At 43.1% G+C, this 19,908-nt stretch overlaps 2 protein-coding genes across 3 annotated transcripts in view; one reads left to right on the plus strand and one right to left on the minus strand.

Annotated features, from left to right (window-relative positions):
- The window catches only part of xpr1a (xenotropic and polytropic retrovirus receptor 1a), an 80,038-nt gene extending 64,327 nt beyond the window's left edge, over positions 1-15,711 (minus strand). The window contains exons 1-3 of one of the 2 annotated variants that reach the window (XM_040053042.1): positions 7,342-7,428; positions 6,371-6,965; positions 102-153 (exon numbers count right to left, since the gene is read on the minus strand). In XM_040053042.1, coding sequence (XP_039908976.1) covers positions 102-153; positions 6,371-6,439 — 121 coding nt within the window. In that variant the 5' untranslated portion in view covers positions 6,440-6,965; positions 7,342-7,428. Of the gene's footprint in view, positions 1-101; positions 154-6,370; positions 6,966-7,341; positions 7,429-15,223 lie in introns of those variants that run through there. The other variant, XM_040053043.1, reaches the window with a different exon arrangement.
- The window catches only part of acbd6 (acyl-CoA binding domain containing 6), a 29,173-nt gene continuing 18,688 nt past the window's right edge, over positions 9,424-19,908 (plus strand). Inside the window, exons 1-5 of the mRNA XM_040053047.1 lie at positions 9,424-9,906; positions 10,105-10,169; positions 10,594-10,690; positions 16,169-16,242; positions 19,533-19,638. Coding sequence (XP_039908981.1) covers positions 9,628-9,906; positions 10,105-10,169; positions 10,594-10,690; positions 16,169-16,242; positions 19,533-19,638 — 621 coding nt within the window. The 5' untranslated portion in view covers positions 9,424-9,627. The remainder of the gene's footprint in view (positions 9,907-10,104; positions 10,170-10,593; positions 10,691-16,168; positions 16,243-19,532; positions 19,639-19,908) is intronic.

Raw genomic sequence — 19,908 nt, forward strand, 5'->3', positions numbered from 1 at the left:
TGGTGATGCCCAAAAAGGGGGTACATAAGTGTGTGTCTGGGAGTGTGTTTTCCTCTGTCTGCGTGTCTGGATTTCTTTATCCACATAAGGAGCTTCCTTACCTTCTATAGATGGAGCTTGGTCCTGGGCAGCATATAGCATATCCTTGAATGCCTGATGAGGAAGAAGAGAAAACAAATATGAGTGTCTGCAAACAACAAAAACAAAAAGCGGCTTTGAGCAAAAGACATTCACAATTTCACAGAGCCTGTGATTTCACAGAGAGGGCTGCACATGTGCAAAGTGACTGTGGTTTGATTTAGATGGGATGATAAACAAGCTAATTGCTTGAATTAGCTCATTATCTAAAATCCCATCTGTAAAGGTGTGTTTACAGTAGATAAATGGGGTGATTAGAATAAACCATAAGGTGCCAGAAAATTGTTAGAAACATCTGCATACAGAGAAGGACCTTAAAAAGGACCTCAAGAGCTATTAACTAAATTACAGTAAAGATCAGGCAGCTGTTAACATTATAGACAAAGTCTGCACAGCATAAGCTTCATTTTAAAACGCCCGCTTGTTACTACATTGTTGTGTTTGTTACACTGAGCACTGTGAAATCATGTGATTATACATGAAAACATAAACACATACAAACCCCAAACCAAAGGGATATGAGTATGCCCCACCCTGCCCACTGCCTCTCACATAGTCCAGCCCGGCTCCAGGAAAAGTTTTCTTGAAAGACGGATGAATACAAAAGAATGACTCGGTGGACAGAGCACAGGTAGCACCTTTTATCCAAGGGTTCAGAAGAAACCCACGCACTATCACAGAGGTCTGTGCGTCCTGTGACCACCATGCTTTCTTCTGAACATGCAAAACCTGCACAAAAACATTCAAATCATTCGTAGCCTTTCACATTTACCCTTTCTGAAGCCCTCGCTGCACTCAACAAGACTTACTGATGCTTATTGTCACTAGCACGTATATTGATCTCCCTTTAGCCCATCAAAGAGACTCATTACAGAACGAAAGCAGTGCTCTTAGGTGAGCCTAACTAGATCTAGTCAGTATATCTGAGCCTCACCCACTAACTTGGGCTCATTCCCAACCAGAGAGGTGACATTCCACGTCCCTGTGGCCAAACTTGTCAACTGGGAATTGGATGCCAGGATCTCTGCTCCTGACTGGCACCTGATCCACATGGCACTAAAAGCTATGGCCCCTTCTGCAGGTATTGAGCCCACCGGAGGGCAGAAGCTGGGCCCAAGACCCAATTTGGAGCAAATTAGCCCCGACTATACAGATACTGGGATAATCAAGCAAACCCCATACACAACAAAGAGGCAATTCACAGAGAGACAGTGGTAGCATAAAACATAATTGCCCTATGACTATATTATAATGTGACAATTTATGAAATAAATAATTAAAGGAATAGCAGATTGACAAAAGCTGAGAGACAAACTGGCAGATACAAAGCAGAGATAGCAGCTGTGGTTAAACGGGGTCGCTCCTTTTCAGTGAGACTGATCGTGAAGATAATGGAAACAGACGACTGCATGCTGGCTCGTTTGGACATTTCCTCATAACTTCGTACACAATAAGGACATCTTTGTAACCAAACTGCTCCAGAATAAGAGGAAAAAAGGAAATTATAATTTTGGACTTTTCTTTAAAAAAAAAAACTTTAATTAACTGTGAAGTAAAATCTAAGCTTTGCACCAAATTTCATGTTTCAGGTAAAACATAGGTGCCAATATATGTGCTGTCATTATCATCTCTGTCTGGGGTCAACATGGGAGAGACAGAGAGGACTGTGAGGACTCCTGAGTGTGTGTGTGTGTGTGTGTGTGTGTGTGTGTGTGTGTGTGTGTGTGTGTGTGTGTGTGTGTGTGTGTGTGTGTGTGTGTGTGTGTGTGTAAACCACTCAGAAATCCAGTGCATTAGCTGAAGCCTGGACTGTTGATACTTGATACTAAGTTCCTCTGTGAATTATATGCAGTGAGACTGCAGCTCTGGAGCCTAATCCTGGAGGTAAACATTTCTTTATGCAGCATTCGCCCCATTTTGTCTGATTAAAATCACAAAGGGACCAACTGTGGACTCACACACAGCTCGCTGATGTCCAGTTAATAACTAACAGTTAGCAGCTGATATGGTCAAGTGATAGGTGGGAAGTAGAAGTACAGATTCAGATGGAGGGGGGGTTCATTAAGGTGGAGGCATTGCCATGGCGATGGCTGTGACGGGAAAGGGGGGCAGGGTGTCTTGGGACGGAGATAAATTTGCAGTAATCATTGGTGAAACCTGTAGACAATAACTAAGCCAAAGCTTTCAGGGCCATCAGTTAGAATTACTAAACATTAACATGATGATGTGGCATACTCACATCTGAGATGGGCTCCAGCCGCCCACCCCCCATGACCCTGCACTGGACAAGTGGAAGAGGATCAATGGATTCATGCATGGATGGAAGAGGATGGATGGATGCATGGATGGATGGATGCATGCATGGATGGATGGATGCATGCATGGATGGATGGATGGATGCATGGATGGATGGATGCATGCATGGATGGATGCATGGATGCATGGATGGATGCATGGGTGGATGGATGCATGCGTGGATGGATGGATGGATGCATGGATGGATGCATGGCCCACACCAGATTTATGTCACTATTGAAACTAGACCTCTATAGCAGAGTATCCATGTTAGTGAATACTGTGTGTGGACTTCAATCCTTTAAATGCTGAATCATGTTGAGAGGACACTAACCAAAATATTTGGCCAAATCATTGCTCTGTGATGCTTGATATCGTGCTTGAGGAAGTGCGAAGCGTACATTATTAGTCTGAAGGGATCTATGGATCACTTCAATCTGCAGCTCAGCGTCTGAGTGGATGCCTGCATGTAAAGCGAACATGGGAGGAGAGGATAAAGGGAGGGGAGGAGGGGAGCAGAGGGCAGGTCTGGTCGGGGACCAGATGTCCTCCCAGTGGGGGAGGAACGATGAGGTGAGGATGCAAGGAAGGAGGGAGGTATAGAGATGGGGCCTCTCAGCAGTTGCCATGCCATGCCTGTTGTATACATAATGTTCAAATTGTTGCGCAGTGCTGATAAATCATACTTTCACTGAACAGGGTACAGTTACGTTTCTGTAATGGCTACAACGACACAAAGCTCGCTGCGCTTGTTTAGACCTTTAAATCACTCAGATTAATTACAGAAAGGCAAGACTTGACCTTTGAACAGTCACTGAAATCACACACATCCCTGTTATTCTGCAACACTTTGCTCGTTTGAATTGTAAATGTGAGTCTCTGCGTGCACTCTCCTCCTCCTCCTCATCTAAGCTTACATGAGTGATTAGGCTGCTGAGCTAAATGCAAAAGTGTCCTTGTTCTCTCGCCCACACACATACACACACACACCTGAATCACTGTCCTTCATCTGTTCTTATAACTGTGCTGCTCAATACAGCTGCCAAACACAATTGTTACTTACTGTCTACATCTTACCTGCGCTAATATATTCACGTTTGAAAAACTCACTAAATTGTACCTGTTGTTGTAAGATTTCCAGATTTGTTGCATCACATTTAAAGGGAAAAATCTTATCAGGCTGCAGTTTGGCATAAATCTGGGGTTGGCAGGACATGCACACCTCCATATCAAACAGCTGTTTAGCATACAGGTTTATAACTGCAGTCCTACAGGATAAAGCAAACACCTAATTGCCCAATCGCTCAATTGGCTTGTCAATGCTTCCACATTTGAATGAGATGCGTTACTAACTAGAGCCTCTATATGCTGGAGCAGCCACTTTGCTGCATCCTTTTCATCTGCATAGAAACCGGCTGACCAATCTAAATGGGCGCCACAGTTTTCCACACAAAAGGACGCTCTTTAAAAGTGAAAACTGTGCAGCAGGTTAATGAGTTCAACCAGCACACAAAGCCAAGAACATAACTTCAAACCACAGTCAGTTTGGATGAGACTGACTCGAATGAGCAGAAGTGTCGCGGCTTCTACATGAAAACGATGAAAATGACCCGTGCTGCAGGAATGATGTCAGCGTGTCATTACTACAATGCAACAGTCGCATCTGTGTGCGACGGCTTCACCAAAACAACAGCCCACGAAGTGATGCAGCTTGGGTTGCATCACAGCAGCATATCAAAGCTTTTGCATCTCCCAGAATAAAAAATTCATTTCTGCTTCATCTAAGTGACTCACTTCTCTGAAGTCGACCGAGTTCAGTTTAGCTTCATGTTTGGCCCTATCTGCCGACTCGTTTCAGAGGAAAATCCAATTCTTCTAATGAAGTGTCCGTCATCTATAGGTGTGAGTCCTCTCCCACCCCGCCCACTCAGTGTGTGGTCACAGAGGTCGCACAAAGACTGAAGACTCCCACGATGACATAAATACACGAACACATTCTCGGTCAACAAACTATACATGATTCAGATCGGAGCAAGAGTATGAAGTGCAGACACAGGAGAGCAACTCTCCTACATCATTTAAAAATAGGAGCTTACATATGTGACGAGAACATGTTTGTAAAGACTGTTTATTTTAAATGGTTAAAAAATGTAAACACTAACTCCCGGCTACACGAGTCAGTCATCAGTGATCAATCACAGCTGTGTTTTAAAGGATTCGTCATTCGCCTTTCAGTTCTCATGCCTAATTTCTGGATCACATGCAGAGACGATAAGAGTCGATCACTGAATACAATAAAGAAAAAAGGACATATTATAGAACTCAGCTGGCTTTAATAATATCTCTTCCTTAAGTGCATTAATATTATCAACTTAAATGTCAAATTCAAGATTATGTCCCAGAAAAGAGCAACCATAAAACCAACACTAATCACAGAGAAAATATATCATCCATCTCAGGTCAGCGAGTGCTGCACTGAATACTGGAGGTGTAAAATGGCTGGTATGGCCATGCATCTGTCCCTGGGCTTCAGTGTGCTTCAGTCTGTACATACAAAGACAACATACTGCACTCGCATGCATGTTAATCACCATTTTTTAATTTTTAAATAAATTTTCCCAGGTTTCCCAGCTATGCCTATTCATTTTTTCTTTCCTTTTAATTATAGTGTCCAAAGATGTTTTCATTACACAACAATGACAGCATATCATGTTGTCAAGAGCAAGAGATCCAAATGTCTGCTGTACCAACAGACCAGCTTAACATCATCATTCAGGGCAGGATACCAAAATAAAACCGGCGCACTGAGCTTCTGTTGAGTCTGGGCTGCTGAGGGTGAAGAGAACGGGGTCTTTGTCTATAATTCATAGAGTCAAATGGAAGTGAGCAGTCTGTCCTGTCAATGCATGTCTGCACTAAAGCTCTCACTGTAGAGCCAGCAAGAAGTGGGGTGTGAAATTAAAATACTCTTCAAGTAGTGTACAACACTCAACAACAAAAAAGCATGTGTGCACACAAAGATGTTGCTCTAAATCAACAGATATCAAAACCAGACAGGTTAGACGAAGCCCTGCAGGCTGATTCACAGACAGCTATTCCTGGTTGACTGAGAAAAATGATAATAAACATCATTTTAGTCTCAAAGTCTTACAAAAAAATATGCTTTTTTATATTTTTGATGCTAGCAAAAATAAAGACTCGTTAGAAATGTGAAATTTTTGGAACACATTGCACTCAATTGGTGGAAGAGATATAACCTTTGTCTTTAGTTAGAGTGATGAAAATAAATGTTAATAATTTAAGGAGGTGATTTTTTTTTTTTTTTTTTTGGGGGGGGGGGGGGGTGTCTTTGGACAAAGAGCGTCTTTTATTATTATTTTTTAAACAATGCACCATCAGTTAACATGATGATAAAAATGATGTGACCGAACAAAAAGAAATGTTGAAAATTGGGTTGTTTTGCAAAGAAATGTGAAAAATAAACACAAAGACAATCTTCAGTTTTTTGTTTTGTGTGAAGCTCTCCATAATTGTTAAAATAAAGAAAATAATAATAACTTTAATTTTTTCCACAGTATGAAAAAAATGTTTGTTTTTTTTAATCAAACAGAGTTTTTATGTTTATTTTCATATGTGTTAAAATCAACAAACAGCAATAACAAACGCTGAATGCTCCCCATGGCTCTTAACAACCGCAGTCAATTTCCCCTCCATAAACAATAGGCATCCCTTATCTTTCCCGTCGTTTATTGCCCTCAGGAGCAGGCTTTACTGAAACTGGAAAAAATAAATCAAACTTAAAACACTTTACATTTTCTCTTAGTTAATCGCGACTCTTTTCTTCCAGTTTCCTGAAGCTCTATGAAAGCAGGTTCGTTTTGGTCAGCGTCCGTTCCCACCTTAAATTCATTTTTAAAAAACATAAATTCTGCTTTACCTCATACTGAAGATACTGTTTCCTCCACTCTGGAGTGATATGGGACGAAAGATGCTCCGCGAATTTCATTTTGCCGGAACAAGTGTCCCCCTCAAAGCGCTGTTAAATCCGAGCGCGGCTGTCCCCTTCCCCGTCGACGCGACTTTTATTTTATCAGTCAACTTGCTGGCTCAACATGCGGCGCGTCAGCGCGGCACACTGCGCTCCTGCTCACTCCACTTCTGGCTCGTCCCGGTCTGCGCACTCCCTGCAGATCCCGTCCCACATACTATTTCATGGGAGGGACAACGAGAACAACAACAGTGGCCTCCCTTTAACAGGTGGTCGGGCGACAGGTTACTGGAGCCGGTGAAAGTAGCTCAGTGACTTTGCTCGGTCCCTCCCTGGGCAAGTCTGGGGACACTGCGGTCCGCCATCGCTATGAACCACTGTGACGTGGTTGCGTCAGCAGAGCGCGCAGTGTAACTCGGACACTGTTGGGACCTCGTGAAAACTGTTAGTGGTGCACCGTGGGACCCCTCACAGTCTTCGCTTCACTTTATTTCCTTTGGGGTTTTGTACAGTAGTTAGAGAGGCAACTGTCTGCTGTGTGTTTCTACAAAAAGAAGAAGGAATAAAGTTACACTCCTGGAAGTCAATGTGATACTTTTTTAAAGATATATAAATATATATTTAAACTGACCAACCAACAGTAATAACTCATTTAAAACTTATACAGTTTTTCTTTAACTAAAACGTGTCTGTGACGTTTAACTCTCTGCAGATAATATGTCACGTAGACAACAAATTATACGCACTTTGATGCTTAATGTAAGCTGCTTGTAGCTTTCGGTCTAAAAACAGGTTCACAAGAACACGATAACAGGCTACCACTAGCTCTGTAAAAATATCCTCATTAATACTGTTAATATACTGGGAAGCTCCCCGTGTTTACCGCATATGAAGTAGAACAGAAACAGAAAGATACGAACCAGAAATAATTCGGAAGTTGAGCTTTTTCTCAAAGAGGAAAAAAACGTTTAATTTAATAGAAACGTTATTGGTTTAAGCTTAGGCTACTCGATTATTGAATCCATTTTCGTCCTGGTGAACGTGATGAGCGACATCATGTACTTGGGATAAAAAGTGTCAAACGCCAAAATAAAACATCTTTGTGTTAATAGCACCATCTGCTGGACACGATATGTTAATACATTGTTTTCACAAAGCTGAGTGTTGTGGCAGGTGTCGCAAACATTCAGGTTGATTAATATGTGCTGCAGTAGAGTCCAAGTAGAATTAAAACATTTATAAAAAATGTGGTGGACAGAAAAACGTCGTTAAAAAGTTTTAAATTGAGGCCCTTAAAGGGTTTTTCTACCCGAACGAATGTGAATGGAGTTTGTTTTAGAACTTAGATTTGATGCTATTTATTTATCCATAACTATTGTTGCAATTCATTACTGCTCTTTTTTAAACTTGGTCTTTTTAAACTGTATTGCTTATTGCACTGTAGAGGCTGGTGAGAAACCGTATTTCGTTTCAGGCTGAGTAACACCAGAGCAAATGTCAATAAACTTCTTGAGTCTAAAAATTAAGCTATTACCTTCTTGTCTGTAGTTATCCTCATTTTAGGATAATGAGAGTCCCTTATAAAACAGAACCCATCGCATGCACACATATCACACTAAAATGTTCTAATAGGAAATGTCTGTGATGGAGTATACAGTGCTGCGCAAAAGTCTCCAGAATGGATAAGGAATGGACGGGCTGTCCAATCCTTGTATTTTTCTTCCAAGTTTCCAGACCCTCATTTTTAGCCACTTTGTTACTAACAGTCTGCCACAAAAACGCAATTTGTTCTATTTGTTTTAGGGGAACTTGTGAAAAATGTCTAAGCTCACACAGTTTGACGGATATCTGGACTCAGACTGGACTAGGTACCAACAAGGTGATTCCTAAAAACGTTGCATATCTCAGCATGGTGAGCAGCATGCTTTTTGTTTTGTTTTGTTTTTTAAGGAGGAAGAAAAAACGGAGGAAACTGGACAGATATAGGACAATAAGTGGCAAGAAGGGGAAAAAGTCCAGGAAAGACCTGACACGGTACCTGATAGAAACATTTGGCCCTGCAGCTGAAGGACCATTAGAAATGATCTCTGTGTAATGGCGGCTGCCAAAAAGACAACGAGGAAAGGCTGAGGTGTGTCTTATTATTACTTAAGAACTAGGAAATAAACTCGACTAGACATCTTGTCAAATGAAACTGCGAAAACAAAAAGTACCACCCCATTTTGATCCACCTTGCCATACCACCTGGAAAGCATCTGAGCAACTGGCTTCATTTGTTAGCATGACAATGACCCCAACCTCACTGCTAATGCAGTAAAAGCATATCTGGACAGAAAAACATGGACTGGCCTTCAACATTACTGAAGCAGCGTGACAGAGAAGAGAACAACAGGCAGCCAACATCCAAAGAAGAGCTTTGAATGTCCTTCAAGAAGCCCGGAGAACTATTGCTGAAGACTCCTTACAGACAGGACGAGAAAGCTTACTACAGAGATTTCGGGCAATGAGGAATAACTGTGTTCAAAACAAATATTGACTTTCAAAGTCATTAGAATGGAACAGACTTTGTTTTTGCCTTATAGGCTTTATTTTGATTTATCTTTGCAGATTTGTTTAATCAGTTGTTGTACCCATTTCCAATTTTCCAGCAGAATATAAAGAAATGGGTTAATGACTGTACTTTACGTAGTTTTTTTTTTTTATTTGAGGAGATTTCAAGAAACATTTTTCCACCCAAAGTATCAACAAACCCACTGCAAGCTACTTTAGCGCTTAAGTTAGCCAGCTAATATATATTATTCGGTGTCCGCTGACCTACGATAACGTGACATGTACACAGCAACCAGAGAAAACTCAAACATTTTATTTTCATTTAGACAATATTTAGTTTTTGTTTAATCATTCATAACAAATATACAGAAAAGCGCGTGTTCGCGTCTTTACTCGCACCAGAGTCGGAACCTTTCTTACTAACAGCGATTTTTTTACCGGCGCTTTTAAAATGACAGTACCAGACACGGACCAACGGCAGAAATAGATCCGACTGTCGCGGATTTGCTACGATAACGGATTAAAATCCAAGTCTTTGCGGAAACACTTTGCAGACATAATATAAATAACAGGCAGCTGCTCTCCGTACGCTTCTCCGCGTTTCTCACGGAGATCCGCGGCTCCCGTCGTTTGAGACGCTATAAACAATAATAACAATGGCTTCTGGTTCGCCGTCGTCCTCTCCGGACACCGCGACGGGCTCAGGTACGGATCCAGCCCGGCCCGACACAGGAGAGCCCCTCGGTGGAGCAGGCTCGGACTCGGATTCGGACTTGGGTTTGAGTAAATTTGACTGCAGCGCCATGGAGGTGGGGGACCGGCTGGAGGGAGAAGAGCTGGAGCGCGAGTTCGAGTCTGCCGCCGACCGCGTAAAAGACTTGATACAGACGGCCAGCAGGGACCAGCTGCTGTACCTGTACGCTCGCTACAAACAGGTGATTGTACGATTAATGTCACTGCGTGTGTCGGCCACACTCGAGCCTTCAATAGTTGCACCACGCTGCTTTAGACGGGACACCCCCCACACGCCATGAATCTCAGCATTTACGTGACTCCTCTGGTATTTAATCGAGTCAGGCTCACAGCTGCAGGCGACATTAAATCAGATATGTAATGTGATTTTGTATCTATAGGTCAAAGTGGGGAAGTGCAATACACCAAAACCTGGTTTCTTTGACTTTGAAGGACAAAGAAAATGGTAAGTAGCCCAGATTTCACTTTGCACATATTTTAAAGCCTTATAGGTCAAGTAAGTCAATTCAATTCACTTTTACTTAAATGGCACCAGTCGCCTCATTGTAAGGCAAAGAACCTTCAATAATAAAAAGAAAAGTCCAACAATCAGACGAGCCCCTACGAACGAGCACTTGGCAACACTGGAAAGGAAAAAGTCCCTTTTAAACAGGAACCTCTGGCAGAACCAGGCTCAGGGATCCACGTTCAGATGCTTGATGAAGAAAAATGTTTCTGCTACTTAAAATAAACCACTGTTCACAAACGGCCCATCCTCTTGCAAAGTATTAAAATGATTCCCCCAAAGTCAGTGAATCTAATATTTCTATTTTCATGTTTTAGTTCACGGCGTGTGAAAAGCTTTAACAGTGATTACTTTGATATAACAGGCAAGCCTGGAAGCAGCTTGGCGACATGGATCAGGAACAAGCAATGCAAGAGTATATTTCCTGTGTCAACATCTTAGACCCTGAAGGCAGCACGAAGGTAATTCCTGAGAATTTATTTTTAATCCACATTTTGCTTCTAAACCGATGCAGAGGTGGGTTAATGTTGTGACTGTTGTGGAGGGTCACACCAGTAAGTTTATAAAGAGATCAAATTAACATTTTTATTACAATGGATCTTATGATAACATAGATTATAAAACATTAATTATACATTTATAACAGTTCGTTTGCTTTCAGCTCAGCCTTTACTGCATCAGTTTTCTACGTAGTAATAATTAGATTTTATGGAAGATGGTCCTTTAGTAGAGAATGTTGAATGTCAGTGTTGCCATTCATCATGCTCCTTATGACTTTTATGGTCTTGTTTTTGAATATATGTAGAAAGAGTTTCTGGTTCTCGTCACTTTACACATTTTCTGGTTATAGACTAATGTCTGTAATTTCTCAGTCATCCAGGTCACGGTAGTCTGAAGTGTTTGAAAAGAAGGCAACTGAACTCTTTGCTTCTTGAAGATGTTTCTCCTCCCATCCAAGAGGCTTCTTCTGTTCTAAAACAAGAGATTTGAGAGTTTCAGGTGTCTGACCTCTAGAAGAGGCTGCCCTCTTGGAGGTGGTAGTGATCCCGTGAGCCCAGGTGTGGAAAAAAAAAAGGCGTGGGTCATTGTCACCAGGGGTCAGTCACAGTGGACATAGATGGGCTCCTTTCTCAAATAATCTGTGAAAAATCTGAACATTGGCATCATTGAAGAGCGTCCTTTCCCCTTCAAGAGAAGGTGGACAGCTGCGTCTTGTCCTTATGAGGCGGCTTTCTTGTTGTGCCATGCGTCTGTGGGGTGTTGTTTCTCTTATGGTCCGAGCACTCCTCACATGGTACACTACGCTGTTTAGCTTGTGTTCGGGGGTGAACCAGGTTTGTCTGAGGGTGTTGCTGGATCAGAAGTGCACTGTGATGTTTATGCATAGAGAAAATTCTGAGTTACCACATAAGGAACGACAGTGTCATTCTGTTTCTTCCTGGTTCTTGTCAATTTCTGACCTTATACACCTGATAACAAATTCTGGAAATGTACATGAACTAAAACAGAGCTTTAAAGGTAAGATGTCTGAAATTAGGCCAAAAAGGATGACAGATATACAACAGCACCATCCGTGAAGTACCCGGTGTTCACCAGGAGGTGTCACTGTCACATTGTCATTTTGTTGAAACCGTGTTGCTGCTCATTTTCTGCACATTTAGAAAGAAAAATGAAAATTTTGCGCAGGTTTCCTCAGTGGCTGATATTTTGGAATAGTAATTATTTAAATGTTCATATTAAGGCTGTTGGGATGTGCTAATTTGTATAGTGACTGTTTACATCTCTACACACTCTTTTCTTAGCTGTGCCATAAACGGGTTGCTCTTTGGGACAACATTAGGTTTCAACACCAACCTTGGATGGTTTGCAGTAATGGAGTATAATCGTCATACTGATTAAACACTTATTTTTATACTTTGTTTTATAGATCATCTAAAACTTGGAATGATAAAGTGTTGTAGCAGCAGTGAGTGAGCTCCAGTGTCACAGTTTAGTCACAAAGGGAAGTGTTTACACTCTCTGATAATCTATTAAAGTCACTGTTAGATATTGATATCTACAGATATATTACATATCTTCTTTTAACAACAGTGTGTAAACATCTGCAAACTGAGGAGACCGGCTGCTGGACTTTAGGGAGAGGACGTTGTCCCATTCTTTCGTTCTGTTTGTTTGTTCGTTTGTTTTTTGGCTTCTTTTTTTAAACAGTGCAGCAGTGAAGAGTGGACTAGAAAAAGGGGGAGAGCGAGCAGGGGAAGACTCTCAGCAAAGGGTCCCAGGTTGTGGTTGAAAGGCGTCTGCTCAGCTGGTGCACTTTGTCTCACTCGTGTCTGATATAAGATTCTAGCTGCTCAGCGGTCCTGGGTCTTTGTCATATTCTTCATCTCATGAAGCTCCAAATGTTTTCAGTTTGGGAAACATCTTGACTACAGGCAGGCCTCTTCAGCACCTGGACTCTTCTTAGATCAGCATCATCTTCCAGAAATACGCACGGCCGTCCCTGAAAGAAGCTCATCTGGATGGGAGCTTCTAGATGAGCTTCTTTCAGCCTTTCCAGATGTTCAAAGCACTCATCAGTACTGAAATCCTGAAACGATCATGTTCCAGAGGCACAAATGCCCCCGTTACAATCACAGATGCAGGAATTTGGTCCTGCTCCTCTTTAGTCCAGAGGACAGCGTGTTCATGTTTTCCATAAAGTTTTGATCAATCTCACCACAAAACAGTTTTACACTTTGTTTCAGACAATTTTAAATGACCTTTGGCCCGGAGAAGACGGCTGGATCATGTTCACATGTTCTTCGTATGATAGAGCTCTGACCTGCGTTTGTGGATGACATGGTGAACATTTTATTTCTGTAACCGTTCCTGAGCCCATGCAGTGACTTTAATGACAGACTCGTGCACCTGAAGGTCACAGGCATGCAATAAAATGTTCCTCCAGCTGTTTCTTTTAAATACTGCTCACTTTTCCAGTCTTATGTTGCACTCCTCAAACTCTGAGACATGTTACTGCCATCTGATTCAAAATGAGCTCTTATTTTACACAAAATAGACGAATGTCTCAGTTTAAAAATGTCAATGTTTTCTATATTGGATTGTGACTAAAATATATGTTTGAGACATGCAGATCGTTGATTCTGTTCTCATTTACACCGCATCATGACTCTGGTTTGCCGTGTTCGTGATACACAGAGCACATGTGAACATGAGAGCGTGCACTCTTTACACAGAGGGATGGGCACACAGTCACATATGCACAGCTACAACTTGGCTGCAAAGCAAAGGAACACTGAAACATTCATTTTTAAAAGCAGTCTGTGCTTCTTGCTCTTTTTCCCCCATTTCCCCTCCCAGTCTTCCACTCACTTTGCTGCTCCCCCCCCATCCATTCATTTGTGTCTCCCAAATAGCATCACTGTCAACCACGTATCCCATCCTGACACGTTTCTCTTCCACCAAGCTGTGGGGCAATACTCGCTGACTCTGCCCTAAGCCACACAATACCAGGGGTGGGCCCAGCAAAAGCACCGCTACCCTGCCTGTAAAGAACCTGATTCTATTAGTGTTAACAAAGCGCCATAGCATGGCAGCAGCTATTCTTTTGGAAGCACAGTTAAATGGTGTAAGTAGAAGTGCATAGACAGAGAAGCAGGGGAGAGAATAATAGCCACAGTTTGACCTCTGTTCCTGTCTCAATTGTTGAGCAGACACTGCCTTTATATTGCATTATACTGCAGAGGAGCAGGGCCAGTGCATCAGCGAATATTCCGAGTTTCTGAAGTGAATTAGGTTGTCCCAAAAGTGCACGCACGGTTTTGCTTCGCTTGTCATGTTCTCCCCACTCTGCCTATTTTCTGAAATCAGATTTGTGTGGGCTCTTTTGTGAGTCAAGGTTGGCCCACAAAGAATAGTCTGGGTAATAAAGTCTTGGCTGAGCTGAATGTAATGTGGGATCACATGAAAACAGAAGATTAACAATAGTCACAAAATTAAGACATGATGCATTTAAAACTGTTGCACATTTTGTTGGCCATTTATTAGCAGTGAGGTCATGTCTGAAGCCCCCAAAGAGTCGTTTCAGATTTACACCATCTGAACTGTTTGCCAGCTTTAGTTTCTCAAAGATTAGAGGTAGGAGCCTGCTTTATAGAGAATCGATGAGCCCAAAACGTTTGTATTGGGCCCATCCCGCTGTCACTGGAGAAGAAACCCAAGGCTGGTAAAGTAAGCTAGAGAAGGCTGGGTGCTTGGCAAAAGCTCTGACTGCACAACAGGTTTTTTTGGAGGTTTATTGCCCCCCAAACAACATTTCTGTTGTTTTAAAAACACATTTGGGTCAGTTTTGTTGGACTTAGTGTGACCTTATGGCAACAATAGTAACTTATTGGTATTCCTATCAGGGTGTCTGTAGCTCAGGACGCAGAGGAGCTCATCTATCAATTGGAAGGTTGATGGTGAGATTCCTGGATGCTCCAGTGTGCATGCCCAAGTATCCTTGGGAAAGATGCTGAACCCCAAGTTTCCGACGCATCCAATGCGATGGTGTGATGATACTGGCCTGCAGACATACTCATCAAAAGTCTTACTCAGTGGCTGTCCCTTCCTTTGGGTTTCCACAAAGACGTCAGCAAGCATGGCAGCTTCAGCGGCTGTTTTAGGATTAGAACATTCCTAACTATTGTTCCTTAATTACTTCACTGCACTCTTTCACTTTTAGGCTGAATCCATTTCCCCACACAGCTCCTTTACCCTCCCAGAAAGCTCCCCGAGGTTCTAATCAGGATAAATATGAAGGAAACTGAAAGTTAATAAACATTCATATGAACTGAGGCACACTGGGGCCTTAAGATTATAGGTAGACGAATGAGGCAGAAGAACCAGTCTGAATGTGATCATGTCCAGGCAGCTGCAATTCTCCCAAAGGTAACAAGGAAATGCTCAATACCATCTTCAGCTTATGTTTGTAATATTGGCTCAGAAGAGTTACTGACCTGACTCTGAAGTTAACTTCTGGTGGGGATGTAGCTGGACCTGTGACGGTGATCTCCGTCATCAGGAGCTTCCAGTGGGTCTGGGTCGGTCGACGTGCACGTCTGCATTTCAGTGTTGCTGCTACATGCTGTCCCATGAAGGTTTGCAAGCTCCCAGCCAGTTCCTTCAGTTTTATCTCTTTGATATCTTCTCCCTCATCATCAGCCATATTAGAAGCTCAGGTCTCCACATGCTTTTCACTAGCTGTGTGATCCTCACCTATTCTAGTCTCGTATCTCCACAGTGCATGTCTCAGAAGAAGTACAGGAAGGGAGTCAAAGTTAGAAAGAAAAAACTGGTTTGTTGAAAAAGGCCTGTGTCCTGAGGTGACTGATCCCACCGCTGCTACCATATGTGAGGAACTGAGCTGGTTAAGCATTGGGCTTTAATAATCACAAACAAACCAAACACTGAGCTGAGAGACAGCAGCTGAAGTACTGGCTCATCAGCACAATTTAGACACGTGGGGAGAACAAACTCTGACACACCATCTAATATCAAAAAGCACAACAAAGAGTTAGTTTAATAGTTTAAATTAACAGAAACCCCCCCCCCCTCCTCCATGTGGCAACACTTGGTATGTCCCAATCAACATGTTCCAAAACACCTGTATTTAATTGGCTACTTTTCATGGCAGCTGTTTGGTACCAGCAGATCTCTGCCGCTGAACAGACCACCATCACTGGTAAAACAAGCAAAAAAGAAGTCAATTAAGAGTTGTTGTAAATATGTAAACACACCAATGATAACTAAATGTCCTTCAACAATACCAAATAAATGAGTGTGATGTTTGTGTATGTGCACCAAATATGCATGCTCTGGGTTTACTGCATTTATTGTTGTGTGGCTTCAGCCAGCACGTGTGGCCTTCACTGTTGATGTTGCATTTCTCACTGTTGTTACAGGAAAGACGAGGAGCGGAAAGGAGAACAGGCTTCGGTGCAGCAGTCAGTTCCCTATACCAAGAAGAGATGATCAGGTATCTGGATATCTCAGAAATGAAATCTACTGACATCTTAACACAAGCTTGAACAGGCTCATCTTTTTCCTCCAATTGTGAATCGCCGCTTATTTAATGCTCAGGTCGGTCTAAGTCTGGCATTGTTGATGCAGTATTTGATTATATTCAACAGACCATAACTGCAGTTCAGGCCCAGAGACGTCATCCAGTTCTGATTTATGTTAATGAAACACATTCTCCATTTACTCTTGCCTGGCAGACCTGCTCAAGCTTAAAAAGCTCATCCTCATTTCAATGAAAAAGAGCTCTATTGGAGATGAAAATGAGATGTGTGATTCCTGCAGGTTTTCATCATAAATGGCTGCATGTGATTAGTATGCACGGTCTTGGGAAGAGGCGGGCTCCCCTTTTTAATTATGGATTTATTTTTTTCATTTTTTTGCGTCGGGGTGGGGGTGATGAAGACGACCCGGGTACAGCAGAGCGAGGAGGGTGGAGCAGGGTTCCCAGAACAGCGCTCCTCTTGGTGATATCCAATAGCAACGATGCCTCCCGTGGGAACCAGGAAGGCAAAAATCTGCACACTTGTGCACGCCTAAACATACAGTCTTCACTATACGTCGCTGCAGGTTTTCATCCAGGTCCTTGCACAACCTGCCAGAACTGTCACACTCACTGCTCTGCTGCATTTCAATTTCCTTGTGCTCACACAGAAACACGCGGATCCTCTCCATATTAAACAGCTAAGCACCTGTTAACCAGACAGTTAATTGCATTGCTCGCTGCTCATCTCGACTTCGGAGCGCGTGTGTGTTTGTAGACGTGTGTGGAGCGCGCATCGACAAAAGCAGGATTGATTAGCGATATCCCTGGACTACTGAGCTGATCACTGTGTGATTGAGGAGCCTTTGAATGCTACACTTGTAATTCTCTCCCCCACCCTGAAAAAGGCTTGGGATAAACAATGGAGGCTTTGTTGTCCGAACGCTCTGCTGGAAGCCGAAGCTGAGTTATTCGAGTTTCTCATACTTCCGTGGAACTCGGCCTCGTCGAGAGGATCGACCGGGGCCCTGCAGGGAATGTGGTGACAGATTGTGTAGGTGTATGTGCGTGTTTGTTTGATGAATGGTGTGGCCATGGTGTTGATCAGTGAAGCTCAGGCCAGGTAGATGAGTGTTCTCCACCACTGTGACCAGTTTAGCCTGATGGATGAAGGACATATCTGCCAGTACACCAGACTGGACACACACATGTGAGCACGTAACACTCTTACACACAAACACAAAACCATTGGTACCCCAGTGATGACAGAGTAGCCTGTGACCTTCCCAGCATGCTTTGCGGCGCTGTTGATGTCATGTCGTTTATAGGACCCACATTAATCATTAGTTTGTTTATAGCCTGTGTGTGTGTGTGTGTGTGTGTGTGTGTGTGTGTGTGTGTGTGTGTGTGTTTTCAGTGTTAATGGAAAGGATCAAAACGAAAAATTGTGCTTTCCTTCCTTCGTGAGCTTTTTATTTACATTTTTAATAACCCCAATCTAACCCTTTAGCGATCTGAATGCGCACATGCAGGGTTCGCTTGTGCTTTATATATGTCAAGCAAGCCCCGTCGACCATCGACGAAAGACTGATGAGTCGCCCTATTGATTAGTTGCCGGGGGAGACGGATGGCGGCCACACATCAGGGACATTTGGGGTCAGCGTGGCCATCAGACAAGGAAGTAGGTGGAGCCCAGCTTGGTGTCTCATGAATAAACATAGCAGTGGTAATCAGGGCTATGCAAATGAATGTGCTCATACATAACCTGTCTGTGATAAAAGTGTAATGAGTTATTCATAATTCACCAAAGGCTGATGAGAAGAGGGAGGTGATGGGAGGCAAGGGCACGAGAAAGGGAGGAAGAAAAGGAAGTGCAGAGGAGCATTAAAGAGCAAACTGCAGATACAACTTCCTTTGTGTTTTGCTGTGTCGGAGTGGGAACGAACTCGAAGCGTAGATTGTGTTGATGGCAAGTGAGATTTATCTCCCTGATGTTTGCTGTGCAGGATCTTTAGTGTGTGCTGGATCTCTGGTATCAAGATTGTGATACTGTGGCTGTTTTCATACATTAACTGCAGCCTGGAATTTTAGGACGCCACACAGAGGAGAGCACAAATGTCAGAATCAGTCTGATTGGATGCTAAACTGTCTTTAGCTGCCCGATTTCATGGTAAAACGTGTGAAACCTGTCCGATAGTGAGGAAACTCAAAGAGAGGAGCTTTGTTTGCTAGGGTTGTCCTGTTTCCTGTGTGGTCGGTCCAGGCAGCTGCCTCGTTCTTTAAAACGCTGAGCTCGTCATCTCCTCTGTGCCAAATGTGACAACTTTGAACGTAAAAATTGTTTCTGACTCTCAAGTTGCTTTTGTGCTTGAATTCAACCAAATCTGCTTCACATTTCTAACAGAAGACTGCTTTGGTTGTATAAGACGATACCTGACTGGGTCTAACTCGGAGGCAGCTGTAGCTCAGGAGGTACAGCAGGTGAAATGTCCCAAAATGCCGTGTGTGTGTGTGCGCTCGCGCTCTGGGACTTTTGAGGCCCAGTGCAGCAGAGCACGCTGGCGTCGGAAACAGGAAGTGGGGGATTTGCCTTGGGGATGACTGACTGTGTGGGAGCGGTAAAGCGGCAGGTTTGCAGGGTTTCCTGTCGAACAATAGAGCACTAAATTGAATTAATCTGAATGGCCGGCATGGGCAGAGGAAAGGGAAGGCGTAAAGCTCTAAATGAGATTTTGCCCCTTCTCTCCCCCTCATCCAACATCCCTCCTCCACCACTGCACCCTCTTCTCTCCCAGCATGCACTCCTGTCCCCAATGCCAAGAGGTGATTAGAGACACAGAGAGATAATTAGAGGTGGGATGGCTCTCTGTGTGCATGTGTCATACGCCGGTGCTCCCGAGGGATCTGGGACGCGTGGCTGCTGCTTTTCTATGAGAGATGTTATCTGTTACGTCTGTGGTTGCTTCACTATGCTAGCTGCTACCATTACCACTAATGTGACAACGTGTTGCTTGTGTGGTGTACCTGCACTTTCCATTTTGAAGGACCGCATGATGAGCCACACAATCTGCTAATGAAAAGCTTTTTGCCCATGGACATGGTTTCAGTTCCATCGTACCAAAAAATGAATGGATTTTGGTTTGTGGTGCTAAAGAGCACACATTTGTTTCCAGAAACCTGCCGAAATCTCAGTTAAAGTAAAACCATATTAATAATTATAAATATTATGGTAACTGATAGCTGTTCATTTCCCCCCATGTTCTCAGGGAAGAGGATAAGAACATCTTTGACTACTGCAGAGACAATAACATCGAATACATCACCAACGCCATCACCTCCCAGAACGTGGACGTCAATATACGGGATGAAGAGGTATCTGCAAAGCTCAGTCACACTCCACTGGTTGCATGATTGACTTGACAAAGTGTTACTTGACCGAACTGTAGTTTTCATACATAATGCAGGAGGACAGGCTTATAGTAGCAAATTAAAATCAGAGCCCAGAGTCAGGAAGAACTTCATTGTATGGCTGACGTGTCTGTTGAATCTGCAACAGCTGCATGGCTCTGACCCCTTGTGTGGGAGGGGAAGGTAAAAGCGATCAGACCCGTATCGTGAAAAATACAGGTCACCGGGGGAACA

The sequence above is a fragment of the Simochromis diagramma genome, unplaced genomic scaffold, assembly GCF_900408965.1.
Source record: "Simochromis diagramma unplaced genomic scaffold, fSimDia1.1 OVJJ01000419.1, whole genome shotgun sequence".
Taxonomy (NCBI): Eukaryota; Metazoa; Chordata; class Actinopteri; order Cichliformes; family Cichlidae; genus Simochromis; species Simochromis diagramma.